Source organism: Leptidea sinapis, chromosome 25, assembly GCF_905404315.1.
Source record: "Leptidea sinapis chromosome 25, ilLepSina1.1, whole genome shotgun sequence".
Classification (NCBI taxonomy): Eukaryota; Metazoa; Arthropoda; class Insecta; order Lepidoptera; family Pieridae; genus Leptidea; species Leptidea sinapis.
Window position 1 is genome coordinate 7,632,557 of NC_066289.1, and position 24,540 is coordinate 7,657,096.

At 35.2% G+C, this 24,540-nt stretch overlaps 1 protein-coding gene across 5 annotated transcripts in view; it reads left to right on the plus strand.

Annotated features, from left to right (window-relative positions):
* The window catches only part of LOC126972044 (transient receptor potential cation channel trpm), a 311,245-nt gene that overhangs the window by 209,304 nt on the left and 77,401 nt on the right, over positions 1 to 24,540 (plus strand). For all 5 annotated transcript variants that reach the window (XM_050818611.1, XM_050818612.1, XM_050818613.1 and 2 more), the window contains 3 exons: positions 4,183 to 4,339; positions 8,363 to 8,510; positions 11,770 to 11,959. In XM_050818611.1, the coding sequence (XP_050674568.1) occupies positions 4,183 to 4,339; positions 8,363 to 8,510; positions 11,770 to 11,959 (495 nt within the window). The remainder of the gene's footprint in view (positions 1 to 4,182; positions 4,340 to 8,362; positions 8,511 to 11,769; positions 11,960 to 24,540) is intronic.

Here is a 24,540-nt window from a genome sequence, read left to right on the forward strand (position 1 = left end):
AAACATAACTGAGTGTGATAAATTCAAATTCAAAATTTTTTATTCAAAATAGGATGTGACATCACTTATTGAAAGTCAAAAACTACCACCCATTCCAAAACGAATGCCTCAGACCTGAGAACGAAGGGCGCAACAAACTCAGCGGGCTTTTTTTCATCAAAAAATATGTTTACAAAGTAATAATTTACAATTAAACTTATTATTTAATAGCCTTAGGGCGGTCGCTCCATTACCAATGTGTAGCATCATTAAGAAAGTCATTTATGTTAGAGTAACCTTTACCACACAAACGTTTCTTAACAATTCTTTTGAATATCGTAATATTTTTGTTTTGAACATTTTCTGGGATCTTGTTTTAAAAGCATATACATCGCCCCACAAAAGACTTATAAACCCGACGTAGACGAGTAGTAGGCATTATAAGTTTATGTCTGTTCCTGTTGTTGACATTATGGTTATGACAGTTTCTAGCAAATTCATTTATGTGCCTATGAACATACATTACATTATCAAGAATATATTGAGAAGCAACAGTCAAGATGTTAATTTCTTTAAATTTACCTCTCAATCTCTATGTAACAAAGCCAATATTTTCAAAATTCTTGCGTGGAAAACAGTTTATATGCTTACAATCCTCGTTGTTCACTACAAATCTGAATAAATTAACCTACACAAAAAAGTTCAAGCTATAAGAATAACTTTTCTGAGAGAAGTACCAAAAAACGCGTCACGCCATGCCAAAAACTTGTTTAACTTCAAAGAAAAGTGGTAGTTAAAAAAGGTTCGGCAGTGTTAATTATAACCAACAGCAAGCATTAGCAACTTACAAATAAGACTTAAGGATATGTGTAACAGGATTAAGTAGTGTTCATAGCTCGAAATGCTATACCACCCAAAACTTGTCTAAAAACACCATATTTGCGTGTTTTTTGCTTACTCTTCGCCTTAAGGGAAAACAGCTAGATACCGCAGGCGTAGTCGCAGAGTGCGGCAACTAATACTACGCACAAGTAAGTGTACTCGAGTCAGTCTCGAACAATGTGTGACGTTGACGTGCCACATGTTCTGTTAAAATTTGCTAATAATTGAAAATAAATGCCAGGTTACGTAGTAAAACTTTTTAAAAATAATACTACAAGAAATAAGAAAGACACTGGGATCACATATCATTAGTGATAACAATGTATTTTATTAATTTCAATGTAAAATAACCCGAAGCGTATGTTACAAAATTTGAAAGATGCCATTATGTGTCAAGATGCCACGCACACAAGCATTCAATAGTAGCCGTAATAAAATAGCTATTGTTCTCAGGTAGTGCGGTATCTAGTTGGAACGCAGCGGACACCAATCCTCAAAATAAGTTTCAAGTCTTGTATATATTTTTTATTGGCCACATTTATATAAGAATAATTTATTCACCTTTTATTAACCTATATAAAATATTCAGATGCGATGCAACTGTGTTGACTGACGGAAGCACAAAATTACTATTTTTTTCTAATAAATAAATCAGTTATATAGCTACATGAAGACCAGAAAATACAAAGACTGTGACATCTGTGAACACGTCAAAAAAATAGCGGCGAACTGTTAACCGCTTCTTTCTGCAACGCACGCACCCTATATTAAAGTGACTAATAAATTGTGAGTGTAAGACGTAGCCTTTATGCACATTAAGGTAACAAACCTGTCCTGTTGTCATGCGTCGCCTAACAGCTAGAGGCTCTATCTAGACGTATAAATTATTATCTAAGGTTCTGCCATACATTCATCTTTCTTGCCATTAATTTGCCTCTTTTGCTTTTCTGGGGAGTTTCTGGGGAGTCCTTAACAATCGCAATCATAAACATAAAAAGCATCTGACAAAAAATAAATTTTGGGATTCTTGAATATAAAAATCGCATTCTTCACGATAAAAAGTAAAAACCAATTTAATAAACCCGCAAAATAATTTCATCCTGGAAAACTAATCTTAGAAATCTAAATAAAAATGTTATAAGAATGACTGTGAAGAGATTCTTGAAAAAATTTAATTAATTTAAGCACCGCCGGGGTTTATAAAAGAAATCTTTAAAATAACAACGATTTCACGAATTTCATTAAGAAGGGAATGTTAAGATGAAAATGCGACTGAAATGTATTTCAATAATGTTTGTTTCTTCTGGCCACCTCTAATGTCCATGTTCATGCGTGCTATTATATTATAAGTATATTATATATAATATAGTAAGTAAGTAGTTATTTTACACCACTGATATTATTTTTTATGAGGATGGTCGGATGCGAAAGAAAGGCTATAAGAATATATCTAGCACTACGCGTAAAGCCTGACATGAAGGCTTTTATAAGCAAAATGGTTCTGCTGTTCGGACCCGTTACCAAAAGACTTACGCTAACACCATTGAGACTGTCCAAAGACGCATTTTGCAAAGACTTAAGCGAAGTGCACACGCGAAATAATGAAAATATGGTAACTCGACTGGTAGCGGTCCATGCGACCAGGGACACGCTGTAGAATGAAAGGAGTCTAAGGCCGGTCCTACATTGAAAACGGAGTGGGTCTGGCCAGCAGGCCCGACCCGGTCAGACCAGACCAGTCCAGACTCGGCGCTCCTACACTGCAGCTAGATAGGAGATGACGACCCAGTCAGAATCCAGAGTCAGTACTGTGTGTACTCTCGCCGAGGAAAGGTGTCGATATTGTCTGGAGTCTGGACTAGACGAAAAACAAACCTGTTTGGTTGTTGTTAGAGCAGTACAGACTTGTTCCCCCTTCCCAGAGCGAACACTGGCTCCAGTGTAGGAGGGTACACGGAGCGTCTCGCCGACCAGAACCGCCCAGACCGTCTGGTCGGGAGAAGTTCCGCTTCCAATGTTGGACCGGCCTTAGCCTCCATTCTACAATGGGCCTCGACTGCTACAATGTTTTTTCGACGTGTTCACACCTGTCACAGTTCTATTTAGACGTATAATCCTACTAATATTATAAATGTGAAAGTTTGTATGTCTGGATATATGTTTGAACTTCTTTAACGCAAAATCTACTGAATAGATTTTGATGAAACTTTACAATAATATAGCTTACACACCAGAATAACAAATAGGCTATAATTTATAAAACTATAGTGTGAATTATACAAAATATAAAAGAAGTGTGATTGTTACTAATGAATACAACTAGCGCCATCTCTTATCAACTAGCAAGGAAAAGATCAATACAATTTATATGGCAATTCTTGTTAATAGCTTATATAATATTTTTGAATCTGTAATTAATTTTAATTTATAGACGGAATTTGCTTATAAACATTTCGTTGAAATTTACTGTATCGGGTTATTTTGGAGAATGGTTTTTGCTCTGGTTACGTTTGTAACATCGAAGGAATCACACCATACTTTTTTAGCTGTAACCGCAATATAATAGATATGAAGTGATGAGAAAAGCATTCATCTGATGGTAAGGGAGGCCCAGTAAAAATGGGCGCTTTTATATACGGTTTCTGGAAAGATCCGAAATTCTGAGCGCTATCTTCATTCCAATGTTAAGTCTCACTTTTACACACACATTTATTTCACTAGAAGTTCTTCAAACCAAAACACAATAATGTTTGTGTAATGTACTATACTGCTTGACCACTGCGTAACCATTAGCCAACATTCTGTGCCAAGAATCTACGGGTTTTTTAAAGTGGTAACTTCTTATGGGAGGGTAAACCGCTTCGTAACGTAACGCGTTACGGTGCCAGACTGTCTGACTTCCCTTTCTCTCACGCATACGGCAGCGGTATGCAGACTCCTCATATCTCACTCTAACCAATCGCTACTTTTATAGAATTAACTAATTATACTAATTATGTACATACATAAAATTCTAATGTACATAATATTCACGAATTGGAACTAAGAATAAAATACATTTTATATTCAATAAAATAATTTAATTGTAAATAACCTTGCCTTAAATTACCATATTAATATTCATTCAATTTAAGAATTAACCTAAGCTTTTCTCAAGTTAAACAATTTCAATATTAAATAGTTTAACTTTGATTTCATTCAATTATCACTTCTGTGACAGGACACGCACAAGTTTTTTTAAGAAATAAAATAGACACGCCGGCCTGATCTTCCTATTTCATAATATTATAATTGTAAGCATCATCATGTTTTCCTCAACAGACACGCATTCGTCGACTCCGGTGGTATGCCTGGTGATAGAGGGAGGTACGAACACCGTGCGAGCCGTCCTGGAGTACGTCACAGATTCTCCGCCAGTTCCGGTGGTTGTTTGTGACGGGAGCGGCAGAGCTGCGGACCTCATTGCTTTCGTGCACAAGTAAGTAACATCATAATCTTAATATATATAATGAAAATGGTCTTTGTTTGAAGCTCTTTCAAGCCTAAACCACTGATCGTATTGACATGAAAGTACCACTATTCGATGCGAAATTTATCCTAGATGTTTTATGGCTACATATTTTTTGAATTCCAACGTTCCTTCCTTTTAAAATTCGCCCCGAGAAGCGGGCGGGAACGGCGGATAAGCACATTGTGCCAACTAATTCCACCTTCACATTTCTTCTCGGTTCTCGGGAAGAGCGAACCATCTTAATAGAGCGGTTGTTATTGTCAAGAAGTTTCAATAGGGGCAGATGTAATACTCCTCATAATTTCTCGCCATCTCTCTCTGTTAGAGGTCATCCACCAGTGGGAGGTTCCTTTGCACAGGATGCCGGCCAGATTATAGGTACCACAACGGCGCCTATTTCTGGCGTGAAGCAGTAATGTATAAACATTACTGTTATTTTATATAATTCGGTCTGAAGGGCACCGTAACTAGTGATATGAGACTAATATCTTACGCCTCAAGGTGACGAGCGCAAGTGTGGTGCCACTCAGAATTTTTGGGTTTTTCAAGAATCCTGAGCGGCACTGCATTCAAATGGGCAGGCCGTATCAATTACCACCAGCTGAACGTCGATACCTGTCCAAAGATGACGAGTATGCAGGATTGCACTATAAAAAATAAACCTTCATTAATTCCATTCCCTCTTCTTTCCCAATTCTCCTTCCCTCCCATCTTCACATAAACTTGGTGGCCCGATAATCTTCAGCATCTGCATGTGTGGCGTTCCTCCACAGTGCGTCATTGGAGGTACTATCTACAATGTACTACCAAACTTTGGAATATATTATTATTATTATTATATAAAACTTCCTCACTTTAAATAGCCGGCAGCGCTCCAGTGATTCCTCTGATGTTTCCTCAAGAGAAAGGGCGGTGGTGATCACTTAACATTAGGTGACCTCGTTTGTTCTTTGCACCCTTCAAGTAAAAAAAAATATGATATTATTTAAATATTAATCTTTTACGTAACTTGTACTGTTAAAACAGTTTCTCGAAAACAGATCTTACGATTTGAAAACTTAAAATAAAGGTCATTTCTTGAAAAAAGTGACTTTTCTCTTTCTCTATTTATTATATTTTTATTTTCTCTGGTTTATTGTTTTATATTAATAATAGAAAATATATTAATTATTCCAATCAGCAAGACCAAATTCTGTTTACAATAATATACTGAAAATATTAACAATACTGAAAATTGCATAAATCGTTGAAAAGGTCTCAAATTCAATATACGACAAACAGAGAACTTTCTGGAAAGTTTGTCGTAAATAGCACAAAAGGAAACGTCATTAGACAATTCAATAGAGGACTTTAAACAAAAGCATCAGATACGTGAAGGAAAGTTTTGTTGCAGAGTTTTCTCTGAAAATACTGAATGTGCATACGATACTTTGATTATTTTTTTTATATTAAGACAAAAAAAATACATATACTATCCAGGAAGGCTGCAATAGACAATATATCAAAATGAACTCTGTCGAAAGTGTTATAGATAAAGTAAAAACATCATATCAAATCAAGAATATTTTTATTTCATAGGTAAATCATATTTCAGTCATTTTTTTTCATACAGCTCATTCGGAAGGCAGATATCCTTAGAGAAGAATGAGCCAGAAACTCCAAGGTTGCTCTTATCATTGATTATAAACTCATTTTAACCGAGTTTTATTGTTACTAGACTAATTAATAATAATGACAAGTGATAAAATTCCTTTAAACACATGGACACAAACGGATCCAAGCTCCCAGGTGGCTTGAATTTTTTGTCATATTTTGAACCATTATACACAAAACCCATACATATTAAATACATAGACTTCGGTCATGAATCACTCAGTCGTTTTAGTGAAAACGCCAATAAAATCAGTCAAAGTGAAAGTCAAATAAACTTGATTCAAAGGCTTCAACTAAGCGCTTCTGAATCGTCACTATAAATATTTCTTTGAAATTACTGAATTTACCATATGTTCGTAAAAAGCTGAGCTCGTGAGAAGAACATAAGAAACTCGACTCAGTTCAGAAGTTTGTGAGTCTATCGCGAACGGAAAGACATACGTAAGAGGACTTTGCTTAATGCATTGATACAATCGAATGTCAAATGTCAATTGCGTGACGGAAAAGACATTTATTCAGGTGGTCACTGGTAGTGGTAGAGCTGTCATTAATAAATCATTCAAAAAAGCATTGGTGTTTTCCGCTATACAGTTCTGTATACGTGGAGCGTGCAATAAAAAGTCATTTGCCATTGTGATTTTTTTCTTGAAAACCTCTTTACCATTCCCGTTTTATCCATTTTCGACAACATGCATCGACGGCACTGTATTGCAATGGGCATGGCGTATCAATTACCATCAGCTGACGTCCTGCTCGTCTCGTGTCTTTTTTTCACAGAAACTTATCCATATGTTTAGCGTGATATTTTACATCAAACACATTTTGTATTTTTAATATTTCAACAATAAAAAACGAACTAAGCAGCATATCGGGATATGATCATGTTTAACATTCGGGGTATAAAATAAATCAATTCTTGTTATGTAAATAAAATACCGGTCAATAGGAAGCGTCTCCTACCCTCGTACATACAACACTATGTTCTTTGTAAAATTGAAACTGTATTTTTACACGCTTTTTAATAGCTTCACCTGTGTGTATGTTTGTGTGTAACCGACTCATATGGGCGCGATTTTGACCCACTTTTAACGGCCAGATTTCGTTCAAACTTCGTCGATTTATCGAGTACCGATGACAATACATTTGATAAAATTAATCCATTTCATTTTCATTTTGCAAAATAAGATTTTTGTTAATTTATATAATTTTCATCTATCGTATAAGGCAGGAATTGATCTTAATTTTTGTAATTTCATAATAAATTATCAATTTTTTAGTATGGTTTCCTATATAAAGCGTGTTTTTGAGTTTTTCTTACTACTATTTATTACATTAAGATTTTTCGTAAAAGTAATATTTTAATTAATTTTTTTACGTTTGTGATCTTTTCAGATCGCGTTGTCCATACCACATTGTCGCGTGTCTGGATTTTTTATATATATTTTTCATCAGACACAGTTTTGAAGTCTTCATTATTATTTCAATGAAACAATTTAAATTAAATGGAACCGTGTACGTATTTGAGAGGCGTCATGTTTGAAATATATCATGCAGTGCAGCCTTCGAGATAATATTTGAATACAAAAGCGTGTATATAATTTAGTATTCCAAATGTTTCTGTTTTGTGTATTGTTGCGAAATTTCCGGCGAAAATTCTGCCGCACTAATTCATAGTTGTTATGTTATAATTAAAATTAATGTAGGTTGCCGAATATAATAAAATGAAGCATTTATTAGTAAACACTGTTTCATTCTATGTTTTTATTTGCTGGTGTTTTTTTCTTTTCTAGAATTAAGGGCTTATAATAGATTTAAGTGTGAATTATATTAATGATTGCGAAACTGAAATGGCAGTGGGCAGGGCAAATAGTTCGACGGCCATCCGGTTGGGCAGTAAAGTCCTCGAATGGCGACCACGTACCGGAAGACGAAATGTTTGTAGGCCCCTCATGAGATGTACTGATGATCTGGCCAGGATCGCCAGAGTACATTGGATGAGGGCAGCGCAGGACCGATCGTCGTGGGGATTTTAGAGAAGGCATTTTTCCAGCAGTGGACGTCTTCCGGCTGATGATGAAATATTGTAAAAGTACTCATAATATTATGATTAACTCCACTGTAATCTATCTAATTTTCCTCTCCGCAAACCCTGGGTTGCGTTTTCATTTAGATTTTATTTGCTATCAAACCAGCCAAGATTTTTCTAGAAGCGAAACTTGAATCAAATATAAAACGGTTGGATTATCGCTTCAACGAGCGGTAACAGTGTTCTGGGTATTTATATCCATTAAAATATCCATTTATGAAGCATTTGATTTAATTTAATGCAATTTTCAGGTATGCGTCAGAAACTGGTGAACAATCAGTTCTGGAGGCAATGCGGGACTACCTCATCAGTACCATCCAGAAGACCTTCGAGGTTGGCTTACAGCAAGCCGAGTGCTTATATGGTGAACTGCTGCAATGTACGAAAAAGAAGAATTTGGTATGTTGATTTATTAAATAATTTAACCTTCAAATCAGCCCACATTCTAAATAGCGCGATCCTGCCGCATTTATGGAGTATTCTTCTTATCTCTCGTGTGGTGCAATTGGAACACAGTATCAATCAGCTCTAACAATGCTGGAATACTCGGTGATCGGAACGGCTTGATTGCTTGTCGTTGCGTAGAGCTGTTGCTCCGAAAAACTGTTAGTCCTGATCCTTCTTACCTTATAACCTAAAGCTTTCTGAAATCGGCAGTGCCCCAGGCCACAAGATTTTTCAGATACACCAAAACAAACAGTGCCATACGGCACACTATTCCCTCACCACGTTCAGACCCTTATTTTGTTTTTAAATTGGTTTATTTTGCATGGTCTTCCAGCTTGTTTCAATAGCTTTCAGATGCATTCACTTAAATCACACTAATTATAAGCAATCTATTGCTTCACGTAAAATAATACGCATTAACAGAACGCTGCGCGCGAGCCAAAATCACGCCGATCTAAGACATACCGCGGGATCAGTTTCCCGGAAAGGAAAGGATAGACGCCAAATAAAGAAATACTAGATTGTGTTACGATTATTACCTAACCAATTACGATTCACTTAAATTTATACCACAATTTATTGACGATGTGGGACTCGTACCCGCGCGTCTCGCGTTCCGTCCGAGCCCAACCAACCCAGCCAACCGCCCGTAAAAGTGACGCTTCGATCGAAAATCCTTGTATATCTTGTTCAACAAGAGTTGACTGGAAAGGTTGTGTCCCGCATCGTCCAAACATTTTGGTACAAATTAAATTTGTATATTTTATCCCAAAAGCAAAGAATATGTAATAGTACAAGAAGTGAGGGATATTAATTTAAGAAAAAAATAATAAAAAATAACGATATGCTGTGATCATTACTTGACGCATGATCATTTAGTAATATCTCGCAACCTCACCTCAGCTGGTTGAAAGAGCTGTTTACATTGCGAATATATAGGAAAGACTCCTAAGGTTTACTGGGTTATAAGGTCTAGATTGCCGCTGAATTTCAGTATCGCAGCATCATACGGAAAATACTAAAACATCATTCACATCGATTGACCTTCTTTGCAAAGTGTTTCAAATTTGATACCACATGAAATGCCAGTGGGAAGGCACCTTTGCACAGGATGCCGGCTAGATTATGGGTACCACAACGGCGCCTATTTCTGCCGTGGTGCATTAATGTGTTAACATTACTGTGTTTCGGTATGAAGGGTGCCGTAGCTAGTGCAATTGCTAGGCAAATGTGACTTAACATCTATGTCTCAAGGTGACGAGCGCAGTAGTAGTGTCGCTAATAATTTTTGGGTTTTTCAAGAATCCTGAGTGACACTGCATTGTAATGGGCAAGACGTACCAATCACCATCAGCTGAACGTCCTGCTCGCAGCTCGTGTCGCCCCTTATTATCATAAAAAATGTTTACCCTAAAATATATATATATAAAAAATCTCTGGTGATTGCAAAATAGTATGAGTGCCAATAAGCACTAATCATCAGGTAATCTAAAAGGTTTGTTTATCCTCATCTATGATGATGAAGAAAAAACCATAACGAAACTAGCCTACACAAATTGTGTTTCCAAAAAAGAAAATCAGTACCATTTGAGCATAATTCCTGTAAAATTTAATAAATGAATAATTTTCCACGTGAGCAATTCCAATTACTTCACAATTTATATCGGAAGATTAAAAAACTCATTATTAGAGACGTGCTTCGGTAAGAGAACGCTTAATGGATTTTATAATATGGTTTAGAAGTTACTCACACAGCTGCTTATGAAATACTTAAGGTATATTATAGAGAAGTTGGAATAGCATACTTACCTGTTTAGTTGACTTATTTTACGGACAAAATTAGTGCTCTAACTACGATAGTTATAATCGGTTGTATTTAATTATATTATGGAAACAATAGGCAAGAAATTGACAATACTTGTACATTCAAAAGGTGTAATTATAGGCTTTTAAAGCTAGAAACAGTTTAAATTAGTAGTTTCTGTGATATTTTTACTTACTAGAGTGAATAACAACTGATAATGTTAAACAATAATTTGTGTTATTGATTAAAAGTTGTAGAAAACTTTACTTAAATACAAATCTCACTTAATATTATATTAATAACAATATCAGAAGTAAATAACATTTGCAAACTTTCAATTTCAACATTCAATTTCATTGAATTTTTACAGTTTGGAAAACCTGCAAACTTTTACAGTTATTCTTACAGCGTCATGTTATTTAGATATTTTTGAAATTTTATTCACAGTGTACCGAAGGTATAAGAAGGGGTAAAGTTTAATACATATTCAAGAATTTTTGAAAATTTAAAATAAATATAGTGTTGATTTGAGGTTGACCTATCCCGCCATGTCCATTCTGTTCCTGCTTAAAATCGAACTGTGTATAACCAAATCTTTATTGATTTTTACTGAAATATTGTAGTTAGCTTGGATAGCAAAATAAGATACGCTAAATCTGATCATTTTGAAGTCAATATCTACGGCATTTGGAAGATGCATGCAAGAGCTCATATTGCGTTCAATTTTGAAGTTATCGACGAGCGTTCTAAATTCTACGCTTCGATTACTCTGCAGTCTATTAACTGTATTTCATACTACAAAAAGAGATAGGAGTTTTTTTTATGAAAAAAAGGGACGAGGCGGGCAGGATGTTCAGCTGATGGTATTTCATACTCCATACCCATTACAATTAGTGCCATCAGAATTCTTGAAAAACCCCAAAAATTCCGAGCACAAATGCGCTTGTCGCCTTGAGACAAGATGTTAAGTCTCATTTGCCAGTAATTTCACTAGCTACGGCGCCCCTCAGACCGAAACAGAATTATAATGCTTACACATTACTGCTTCGCGGCAGAAATAGGCGCCGTTGTGGTACCTATATCTAGCCGGAATCCTGTGCAAAAGAAGCCTCCCACTAGTGCATTCCTAGATTTGCCTTCAATACTTACATTCTGTGAATTTGCTATAAAAAAGATCGGTGGCGCAATAGTTAGAACCGTTGAGTCTACGATGCTCCCAGTTCGAACATCGCCCCCTACGTACCAGTGCGTTTTCTATTTTCAAATTCATAAGTTCGTCTATTCGTCGCTTTATAAGGTCGGCAACGTTTGTGTTATGGCCGCGGGTGATCTCATCAGGTGGCCCGTTTGTTAGCTCCTGCGTCTTCATAAAAAAACCTGCAGTTTCTTATATAAGAACATTTTCAGATAACAGTATTCCGTATTCAAGAACGCGCAGAAGGTGGGGAAGTACAGGAACTGGACCAGGTAATCCTGACGGCACTGTTCCGAGCACAGCATCTGTCAGCCAGCGAGCAACTCTCCCTGGCTCTCACTTGGAACAGAGTGGATATTGCGCGATCTGAAATATTTGTCTATGGACAAGAGTGGCCGCCAGGTATGTTTAAAAATTACTTTGAAAATGTAACATGATAAATGAAGCCCCATGCGACCTTAATGGTACGGTTGCCACAATAGGTACCTATAGGTAGTCGAAGTATACTTCGACTCAGTTTCATTGATCATGGTCAATCTATTCACATTGTATAATAACTTGTCCTAACTGACTTATTGATTCTACAATGCAGGGGCTACTTCTTCAAATTTTCCACAAATCTTTCATACACAAAGTAACTTATACATACGCCTACCTTTTCTATTAAACAGCTTGCCTGAGGACATCCGACTAGAAACCAGTAAAAGAAAATTTAAAACTAAACTTAAGAAATATTAATATTATTTATTTTAAAATTAGATTTTTTATTATATTTTTATCAATATTTGTTAATTACACATGTATAAAATCAATGTTCTAATAAGCATTAATGAATTACAAGAGACTTGATCCTGCAGGCAAACTGTCCAAACAGTTTTGCGGGACTATGTTAGCTTTTAAGATTATTTCTGTAAATGATTAATAGTATAAATAAATAAATAAATAATAATAAAGTATGCTGATAAGGGAAAATTTATAGAAATTTCACATTTAAAAGGATAAATTAATAAGGACGCATGGTTGTATGGATTTTTAAAGTACGATGCAAAATATTAATTTAAATAACTACTTCAGGTTAACAATCAAAGTATAATGAGTAGTACATATTATGAGTTTATCAATCTTTACCCCCAAGAAAGTGAATGAGGGATTGAAAGCTTATGTCGGTAGTGTCTCAATATTACTTTTGCATTTTACCTTCGGAGATTTACAGGCGTTAGTCTGAGTAATAGTTACCCTTAGTCTGGCTATAAATATTGCTACAATTAAAAAATTATAATATAACGTTTGAATATGGAACCTCATCAGTCATCATATAAATATTAATTGTGTTTTCTCATTTTCGCGACAGTCTGTGTCGAATATTCTTGTGATTATAATAATAATGAAATGGCGTGATAAAGAGAACCGAGTTACTGTAATATCATTCTACAAAATAGGCTTTAGTTACAAGATTTCTTTTTATAACCGAAAGTATCAGTCGAACAAGCATAATGAGGAGTTTATGCTCAAACTTCTATACTAGATTCAAAATTAGTTAGTAAAGTACAACATTGGTATCTGACTTCAGTAAAAGTTTATTGAGGTGTTTGCTGTCAAGGTGTGATTTGTTGTAGGAGCAATTTCACTCCACCCTATGGTACATCACTCTATGTGGTCTTTGTCAGTTGGCAGCCATCTTGTCGTGCGATACTCTTTCAATGTAATGGCGTAAATCGTAATAAGTGTGTTCGACAAAGTATTTATACAATAAAGCCTTCTCGTCCAGAAGAATATCATTTTCTTTACTACTACTACATCAACATGATTGATCCAAAACTAATGTAAGAATGGCATATATATCAAGCTAAAACTCAAACTCAGCATTGGGTTATAAAGCTGGATCTACACAGGTGTAAAGCTTGTTCGCATACGACCGTTTCTTACTTCATATAAGCCGAAAACTACTGGCCATGTATTTAATTGATCACCATGTAGTCCCTATCTTAATAAGATGGAATATAATTTATAGTCAGTTATAGAGAGTATGGGAAACTCTCAACTCCAAAATATTTTGAAGAACCTAAAACAATCCATAAGATTAGCAGCGATGAGTTATATAGTCCCTAGGATATAATATACCGATTTCAATCTAAAAGAGACTTCAACGTGGTATGGAGTGTAGTAACGCCAATGGAGATAATTTTGAATGAGCTTAAAATTTTTAAAGCTATTTATTGTATTAATTCATAAACTATCGGACACTACAATTCTTCTTCTCAATCGGTCACTCTTGTCAGAGTAGTCGTGGTTGCCAAGATGACGCAACATTAGTCGCCGTTGGTCTCCCCAGTTATGGGTCGCACTACCTCCCTCGCGATGCTCCTCCACTTTTGACGGTTTGCAGGATTGTGGGAGCACTCCACCGCAGGTGTCTGGGTCACTATTTTGATAAGGTCCGTCCATCGCGTGGGTGAGCATCCTCTCGCTCTTTTCCCCTCCACCTTGCCCTGCACTATCAACCGCTCAATCGATTCTTCATTTCTGGAGATGTGACCAAAGAACTTCAGAATTCCTAGTTGCACAGTCGAAGATAGCCTTTCTTTTATCTTCAGTTCTTTTAAGATGGAATTGTTGGTTCGGAAAGCCGTCCAAGCGATCTTCAGGAGTTGTCTCCAACACCACATCTCTAACGCATCAATTTTGCGGCGGTCTTGAATTCTAGAGGACCAGGTTTCAGCCCCGTAGAAGAAGATTGGAAACACAAGGTACCTCATAAGTCGAACCTTGGTGGTTTTGATGATCCTTCTGTCCTTCTAGATCTTATTGAGCTTCTCTACCGCAGACCTGGTTATAGCATATCGTACTACAATTACAATAATTTATATCAGTATATGTATATAGGCACTAAATGTTAATTCAACCATTCAAAAGACGGAAAGATCCGGTAGATGATGCAAATATATGTCTGGAAATAATTACTCTTACTAAAGTCCAGCTGACATAAATAGCAGTTGATACACAAAGGAAAATACAATCGAGAACTTGCCTCGGGATACGCTGTATATGATGAATCGCGTGAATGCTTTTGTGTTTTTATTTCCTATTTTTATATACAGGAACGGATTTTAAGCAAAAAATTCAAAATTTATAGCATAAATTAATATAATAATCCTTGATGAATTTTAACGTTAACTATAATATGAACTGAATATTTAATATATTAGAGATAATACTGCTGATGGTAATAATAAACTACTGCAAAACTATTTTAACTGAATAAACTTGAATAATAATGGTTTCAGGTCACTATCTAATACAATTTTTACTACTACAGATTATGTAACTAAAATAAAAACAAACTCTAACCAAATAAATATAGCTCTTGGTATTTTATCGACTTTAAAATTAGCCAATAGAAACTAGTAAATCGATGTCCATGTCTAGTATACTTAGGTCCTAAAATTATCCCAAATGCTATTTGAGTCAACAACATTAAATTGTTAAGATGAATAACCATGAACGTAAGCCTTCATAAGGGGTTCCTCAAGGCTCAATCTTAGGTCCCCTTTTAGAATTACTTTATATCAACAACACAAACGAAACGAGTACGGTTCGATTACCCTTTATGCGTGAGGATAGTTGCCTTTATATTATGGAACATCAATTCTTGGACAATCTTAATTCTATTTCTTATTACTTTTAAAGTAACCTTCTAGCTATAAACATATTATCAAAATTATCGTACCTATTTTTCAGGAAAAAATCTCTTCACACAATTAAATTCAATAATCTGTAAATTGAAGTAATATAAGAAGAGAAATATGTAGGTCTGTTTATGTAGTTATATGTCATGAATTCCAAATATCGATTAAATAAGATAAAAACTATCAACTCTACTGGCAAAACATCGTCCCATCTAATCAAAATTAAGGATTTAAAAAAAATTAAAGATTAATAGTGCATCATTAATTAAAATTGTATATAAAAATTACACACATTTTAAAATTAAACTCGTTGTTTTATATACCAAAATAAACTTTATTTTGTTTTAGAAATCTTAAAAAATTTAAAAGATATACCTCAAAACTGAAAATAACGGCTGCAAGAAGGCTGGGTTATATGTCTTTCACGCTGAAATGCATTAAGTACTTGTTATTTATGCAACTGTTGTGTAATAAGGGGTATTAAAACACGAATGTGGGTTTATACTATTATCACACGAGGCCCAGCCTCGTGTGATAATAGTATCACATGAGTGTTTTAATACCTAATTATCAACAGTTGCATACAAGACTTACATTTACACCCAGAATATGAATCATTTAAAAGATTCAGAAACAGTTAGTCAGTCCTAGTAGTAACTTAATATCATACATTACTGATTTTATACAATTAAACTAAGTGTTAATGAAATACTTAATTATTTATTTTAGTAGTAATTTACATTTTGTATAGTGCAATTATTAAAATTCACTTGAATATTATGTTCTTTTGCAGCGTTTAAAATATCCGGCGGTGTGCTGTCAAAACTTCAATCGCTCATTTTTTCAAGAAAAATGGCGGGGTTTCGAATAACCTACGTTTTTTTTACGGCGCGCCAGGATCTGGTAGTGTGGAACGCGCGTAAACGAAAATGTTCTTTTTTTGAAATTCATACAGATACCACGCATCGGGCAATAAAAATGTGGCTGTTTGTTGATACTCTTTGCGCATGAAGGGATCGGAAAAAAAAACCAAGGAGTGTTGTTATGAAATTCAGTACAACATTACAACACTCGTTTGGATGATGTAATGGTTATTACGACATTGGGTGTTTTAATGTTGGTAATAAGCTAACTGTTTCAGAATCTTTAATAGAGGATTTAAAGCATGGGTGTAGATAAATTAATTTACAATTATTTCATCTGATTACGTTCCGAAATTGCACTCTTATCAGTTCAGAATTTCATAGAAGACAATGTAAATTATTTACAAATATCTTTCTATATGTATATAGGAACAGGTATCGTCTAAGCTTACCTTGTTCGATATCTCTTTGCCAATACAAGCTTATCTTTGTTTGTCCCGAGAGTACCTGTTTCCATTCCCAGAGTTTACTCCTTCCCATTTGCTTCGAGCACTAGTAGTAAATATTTGTACAACCCTACCTTTAACCTATTTTTTAAATCCTCATCAGCTAGTTCACTAGCTTTAGCATCTTTGATTCATCAAATCAAATCATATCAAATCAAAATCAGTTTATTCACGTAGGTCACGGAAATGACACTTATGAATGTCACAAAAAAAAATTCTTATAGAATCTACCGCTACTTCGTAAAGGGTTGAGCTAATGAACTCAAGCAAGAAACTCATTGCGACTCTTTTATATCAAGATTTACAGATCATTTCAATTACAATATATTATGTAAAATGTAAAATGATGCAACAAACACACTCAAACGTCAAATAGTCAATGTCTTACACGAGTAAGTCAAAAAAGTAAATGTAAATTAATACAAAAGTTATTGAGTACAGTAGCTGCATCATTCACATGCACCATAAATCAATAAAGGTATTCTGTGAGCATTTTATAAGCGATTATCAATAAATAAACATGTATATATCCATACATATATATATATATATATACAATAACTTTTAAGAATCTGAGACCGAGTCTCCGGCAACAGGATCATCCTGCCACCACAAGCAGCGCCCGTTTACGAGCATGACGCATGAGCCAGCCATCGCCTCCCTGAACCATATTTTAGGGAAGGGGACGACCCATCGAAGCCATCAAAGACGTCTTTGTCGGCTCTTTATCGAGTTGTGTCAGAGGACTTTGTCGAGAGGTCACAGGTGTGATTCCCACTTGATTCTGCTTTTAGTGATACAGTATTTAAACAATTCTAGGTTCGAGTCCCTCATTTTTCATAACTTTTGGTTACAAATTTTATTTGAATCCCGGAAGTGAGGGATATCTCTTGGAAAAAAATAGCATATTGTTTTGATTTGAAAGAGCGAAATCTCAAGTTAATTTCGTAATATACAATCATTGGGGATGAGCAGGTTAACAACTGCAAAGTAGATCCTGTAGATGGAGCCACAATCTGAGAGTTGAACAAGAACATACCAAGATTTACGAACCATACGTCACTCGAACGTTTGGCTCAGTTGGTAAGAGTGCTCGGACGGAACCCGAGTTCTGGTTCGAGTCCCACATCGTTCAGAAATTTTGAGATTACAAATTTAATTTGTATGATAAAACTATAATATATATAAAATATGATAAAACATTGTCTTGACGTTAGTTGTTTAACATGTTTGAACATTTTTATAAACAAAAGTTTTTAAAATCCTTCTAATGTTGTCATCATTTTGATAAAGAGCCATGAGTAAAGGCCACTATTCTGAGCTAATCGAATAGGTACAAGCGAAGTACTATATTATAGTTTGATTGTTTTTGAGTTTTAGCTACTGTCGCAGCTTTATTTAAAAATCCATTGATTAGGCATTTTTTGATCAATAATGTTCAGATGCATATAGAAATTGTTCAATTTGTCCAGAAAAATTATATATTACAAAATAATAAAAAAATGCAGGAACAATACGCTAAAAATTCTAGACAATATAAGTCTTGAAATGAATTTCACCGCGACCCGTTTAAAAGGAAACGAAATTAGTTACTGAAAATTTATTGCCACCGAAGTCAAAAGAAAATTTCTACTAGCCCACAAAATGTTTGCGTAATGGAAAATCTAAAATAATATTTTACTTGCCCGAACGACCGCTCAACTTTATTATAAAATTGTATACATTTACGCTTAAAGCTATTATGTATCTTACGAAGCCTACTAGAATTAGTTACATGCAATCCCTTATTTCTAGTGTTATAATACTGAAAATTACCATTAAGAGCAAAAAGATGACGATTTTTGTGAACATTTATAAAATTTTCGTAAATGTACTGACAATGAACAGTCATAATAATTCTTTCTTAAAATTTTTCTTTGTGAGACTGTCTATAACCAAGCTGATATATACCTTTTGCAGAGCAAACACTATATTAATGTCAGCAGCATGACCCCACAGTAAAATACGTACGTCATGATGCTGTGAAAATAACTTAAGTAACCACATTATATTACCATCTCCGTGCACTTAAATGCCCGAAGGTAAAGTAATTCGAAATTTAACAATTATTGTTACTTTAAATATATAACTTTTTAATGGCACGCATGTAATTTTAACTTAATTAAATGTATTTATTACTACCGAACTCCCCCTGACAACGGAACCCTGTTTAGGGGTAGGGGGGCTTCGAAATGTCAGACAGATTGATAAATTACAAAACACGCGCGTTTTAATAAAAAAAATCATACTTTAGCTACATTCTGGACTAATTTTATTTAAACCTATCTAAATGTCGTATCTAAATCTTACTTAATACGAGGGCAGCACTGAAAATTTCGGGAATCAAGGAAGTGACACAACATTACTATTTAAAAATGTATTTATTGCTTTTCGAAGTATTCTTTTCTTTTTCTTCTAAATTTGACATTGAACCAACCATTCCATTCGGAAATTGGGGTCTCCAAAATGACCGTTTTGTAGGCGTCCACAGCTTCTTGAGGTGATGAAAATCTCATCATTAGGGCTTAGGTCGGGGCTTCACGGCGGATGGTCTCATAATTCTATGTTTTCTTGCTCTAAAAACTCTTTTGTTTTGTGCGCGATCTGAGAACTCGCATTGTCGTGATGGAGGATGATGCGGCGGTTGCAGTTCTCTTTACGGAGTTCAGAAACGATCTGTGGCGAACAAATGCTAGCATACCATTCTGCATTAACCGTTCTTTGTCCCTCAAGAGGAATAGTCGTAACATGGCCGGTTTTTGGAGACAAACGTGGCCACCATTTTTTTTGCAACACTCCGTGAACGAACAATTTTTGTTGTTAACTCATTTTCGAACACCCAAACTCGTGACAAAACAAAAAACTTTGTGTCGGGTTCGAACGCGTATATCCAGGATTCTTCACTTCATACGATGTTGCTGTATAGCATTTGAGGATCCTGCGTGGAATCTTTCGAGAGTTCTGACGCACCAAGTAACGCGAGCCGCTTTTTGCTCTTCACAGAGAAAATGCGGTGTCCATCGGGAAAACAACTTTTTTACACCTAATTGTTCATGCGAGATTATTTGTATTTGACTCATGCCAATCTCTAAATTTGACTGAATTTCGCGGTATGTCACATGTCGATCTTCCTCAATCAGCTTACGCACAGCATCAACGTTTTCTTTGGTGACTGTAGTTTTTGGACGACCTTGACGGTGATTATCACTGACTTGACACGTCCACGTTGAAATTCAGCAAACCAGCGATAAATTGTGGTTATGGATGGGGCTTCATCACCAAATGCAGAAATCATCCGATCAACACACTGTTTTTGTGTTAAACCACTTCGAAAGTCATAATAAATCATCGCTCTAGAATTTTCCCGAGTCAATTCCATTTTCTCAACGACAAAACAAGTTTGGCAAGCCGCAAGACCTTGTGACAAGACCGAGAATCTTTTTTTAAATAAAGAAATGGTATTCGATTTTTAAAACCAAGGAGTTTTCAATTAAAAAGATTTTAATATGACAGGAACAGTGGAAATATTCCATTCCCGAAACTTTTAGTGCAGCCTATGTAACAAAAAAAAAAAAAGTGGTGATGTAAGCATGTTCCTAGATTAAAATATTTTTAAAGTAATTTATTCAAATTTGTATCACTCGCGTTACTCAATGAAAATAATATAACTTGATCAGTTTAAGTTTTACTGACTTGCTACAAGATGGTTCTAGAATAGCAAGGGCACAAGACGAATACTGTATATGCGTTGATAAGAATAGATAAATAGGGTAACATTAGCGAACTAGATACAAGTTTTACTGACTTGCTACAAGATGGTTCTAGAATAGCAAGGGCACAAGACGAATACTGTATATGCGTTGATAAGAATAGATAAATAGGGTAACATTAGCGAACTAGATACAAGTTTTACTGACTTGCTACAAGATGGTTCTAGAATAGCAAGGGCACAAGACGAATACTGTATATGCGTTGATAAGAATAGATAAATAGGGTAACATTAGCGAACTAGATACAAGTTTTACTGACTTGCTACAAGATGGTTCTAGAATAGCAAGGGCACAAGACGAATATTGTTTTTGACACAAATTTCAATTGATGTAAGAATGTTCTTAGTAAGAATGTATTTGAATGATAGAAAAAGTATTTTTTGAATTACATTCAGAAATAAATTCACTCCGTGTATATAATTACTTTAATAAGTGCTCACTAAACATCAATCGGGTCCTCTAACATAAACCGGCTTGTAAATCAATGGCTAGCAAAAAAATATAGCTTTTTTAACTGGGTCACCTAGTTTAAAATACGTCTCTGTCGTCAAAATCAAACAACACTCATTTAGAGCGAGACTCAGGAACGTGTTTGTGAATCGGAAACAATTGTAGGTACACTTTTCAAACATTTCTCGCGATTAATTTGAATAATTAAATTCGGGAACAGTCATTTGTTTTCATTCTTCAACGTCCTGAATAATTTAATCTGATTAAATAATCCAAATTAGTTAGTTTTGATTAACGTGTTGTTGTGTCATTGTTTTTTAATTTAATAAATTCATTAAAAAGTAAATTTGGTAATTCAATAATTTTTTTATTTTATGAAAATCAGGGACGAGACGAGCAGGACGTTCAGCTGATGGTAATTGATGCGCCCTGCCCATAACAATGCAGTGCCGTTCAGGATTCTTGAAATACCCAAAAATTCTGTGCGCCACTACAATTGCGCTCGTCACCTTAAGACATAAGATGTCAAGTCTCATTTGCCCAGTAATTTCACTAGCTACGGCGCCCTTCAGACCGAAATACACTAATACTACCCATAATCTAGCCTTCATTCTGTTCAAAGGAGCCTCCCACTGATTATGTTATTAGTTATTTTTGCTTATAAGTTATTGCACTGCAACATCCACATTGGATCAAACCAATCGGTAGCTTAAACTTAATTCATTGCAAGCACCTCAAAAAACAACCTTTATTGATCTCCAAAACCTGACAAAAACAAAATTGGATAAAATAGTAATTCACCGACGCGCAATAATCCCCTAAAAACCATAAAGCACACGTCATGAAGCTATCCCCTTACTCACAAAGGGCCATTAAGGGCCTGAGCCGTCTATACTGAATTATCAAAAGGCCTGACGCAAAGGGATTGTAATCGCCAATTATTCTTGTGAATAAGACTCGGTATTGTGGCGTAGACTGAAGGCATTGTGAATAATTTTAAACGGTTCGTTAAAGGGTATGTGGATTAATTAAAACACAAATAAACAAGCTAGGCTTGAGTTATGGCCCAATATTTAACATGCTCAAATCAACATAACGTGATGTTATTGTCTTTTAGGTTTCGAGCGATATAAAAGGTGTTAATATGGAACTCAATTTGTCATTACATATAGAGTTTAGTATTTATTACTGAGAGAAAATGGAAAAATTTAAACTTAATACAAATTAAAATTTTCGATTTCTTGCTTTTGAATCCGGTCGATTAAGAAAAGTAGTTAAATTCCCATATTTTTTCAAGTTAATGCCGTTTTTAACAAAAACTGTACATTTCAGCATGGAATAAATTTCCCATAATGTTTTTTCTTTTTAGTTTTAGCAATCTCATTAAAATACGCCAAAAATACTGTTTCGGAGAAAATGTTCACTTTTTTCTCGTTTTTCCAACTTATAATATTTTTATATACTTTCATGTATTTTTCTTTTGACTTTGCTGGAAGCAGGTTTTCCATTGCCAATTTCTGATCTTAATTCTGGTGGAGAACAATAAATCTCCATTTCACTCTCTGAACCGTCGGAACTCATTTTAATTATTATAAAATATATATTTATTAAGTACGTATTTAAATAACAAATCAAGAGGAATTTTCAGCTTTGCCGCCAATTTTTTTTATCATCTGTGCCTATAAGGCAAACGCAAAGAGACTATGGTATGCCAAGAATGACAAAAAAGATCCAATCAAAGAGTATTTAATAACCCTAGCACGCCGTTTCATACAACATTGCAGGAGCGTTGTAATGTTCCAAATTCAAAAAACGCTCCTGCAATGAATTTGATTTTCTTTATCCGAAAATTCGATACTTCGCGAGTTTTTTTTTTCGGAAATAATTACAATATTTCCATGCATGTTTGAGAAAAAACAATGTAAATCAAAAATAGCTGTTTGTTTAGTTTTTAAATCTCGAGGACCGAACATAAATATGTAAACGATTTGAATTATAGTTAATTTATTAAATACCAAAAATTTTTTACATTCCGTAATATTCCAAAAAACCATTTCGTGTTAAAATGTAGCCAATACTCAAAACATTATAATAACTTCACTCTATTTTCTTAATATTAAGCCGAGTGGTTAGCGATCCTACCTACTAAGATACGAGTAGAGGTCCCGGGTTCGAATCCCGGTAGGTGCAAGCATTTATATGATAAATATGGATGTTTGTTTCCGAGTCATGGATGTTGTATGTATTTATGTATGTTTATATGAATTTATGTATGTATGTTAATTGTATTAAATATATCATTGTCTTGTAACCCATAACACAGGCTATATATGCTTAACTTGGGGCAAGATAATTTGTGTAAAAAGTGTGTCAATATCTAGCCTACGTAGTTTTCCAGGACTTCGGAAAATATCTAAGAGGTTTTTTGATGATCTTATAATTATTATTCGTAAATCAGTCAAGAAATCAACGTAATCCGATGTCAGAAAATTTAAAATGATAATAGATTGAGAGATTCGCTACTAAGATTCGATATATAATTCAATAATAATATCTAGAATCAAGATTTTTTTGTTAACTGTAGATCTGTTTATCTACATTTCAAAAAAGCAGTCTTAATTTCCAAATCTATTTAGCATAGCAATAGAAATATATTTATTTACCATAGCGAGTGGCAATACCATCACAATTATTGCAACAACACTTGGTAAACGTCATGAAGCTAAAACAATTCGGAAAGGAAATTTATTCAATTACAAACTTTGCGGAAATCCATAATTATACAAATGATTTAAGTTTTCCTTAGTGTTAATTCCGCAGATATTTGTCTTTAAAACAATTCGACACGTGTTTCGCCTCTACACGAGGTATCCTCAGGACGTGTTGTCTCGCCAAAATCTGGCACGAGACTGAATCAAATGTTTTTTTTTTTTTGCGCCCAAACAAGGGAAAGGGCTACCCTCCGGGATAACGACGGGAGGGAGGTGGTGAATGCTCATGCATACCAATGCAGCCTAAGTCTGCGTTGGTTATGTGGGACTCACGTGAAAACCTAGGTGCCTACCCACTAAACACCACCTGCAGTTGACTTTGGGCAGGTGCCCTCTAAGCCTACATCGAAGGCGACCTTCTCTTGGGGAGAGAGAGGCGCAAGCGGCACTCCCTATGGAGTTTCCGCTGGGATAGGAATCAAATGAGCCGGAAGCCGCTCTTTTATACCCTCGTCCCATGAAATGACGCGCTGTGATTGGTCGGCCGGTTATTGTGACTTGTTACCCCCGGAAATTCGGAAAGGGTCTTTGACATGGAGATAAGAACTGATAAGAAACTCCCAGCCCATACAACCTAGCCTCGTTAAACTCATACAATATTATGTGGCCTGCGCAGAACCAGACAAGAGCCATGCATCATTATCCTCTGTAAAATCAACTTAACTCTAGAAAGGCATCGTTGTCAAAGAAGCTTAGATATTACACAAATAAAATTTGAAAACAAAATTTTATGAAAGATGCGTGACTCGAACCCGCGACCTCTCGCGTTCCGTGCTTATCTTTGATAAAATCTTGTATGCTTTATTCAAGTCTCAGGTTGTGGCTTCATCTACAGGATCTACTTTACAGTTGATAACCTGCTCAAACGCCAATATTTGCAAATTAGGAAATTGACTTG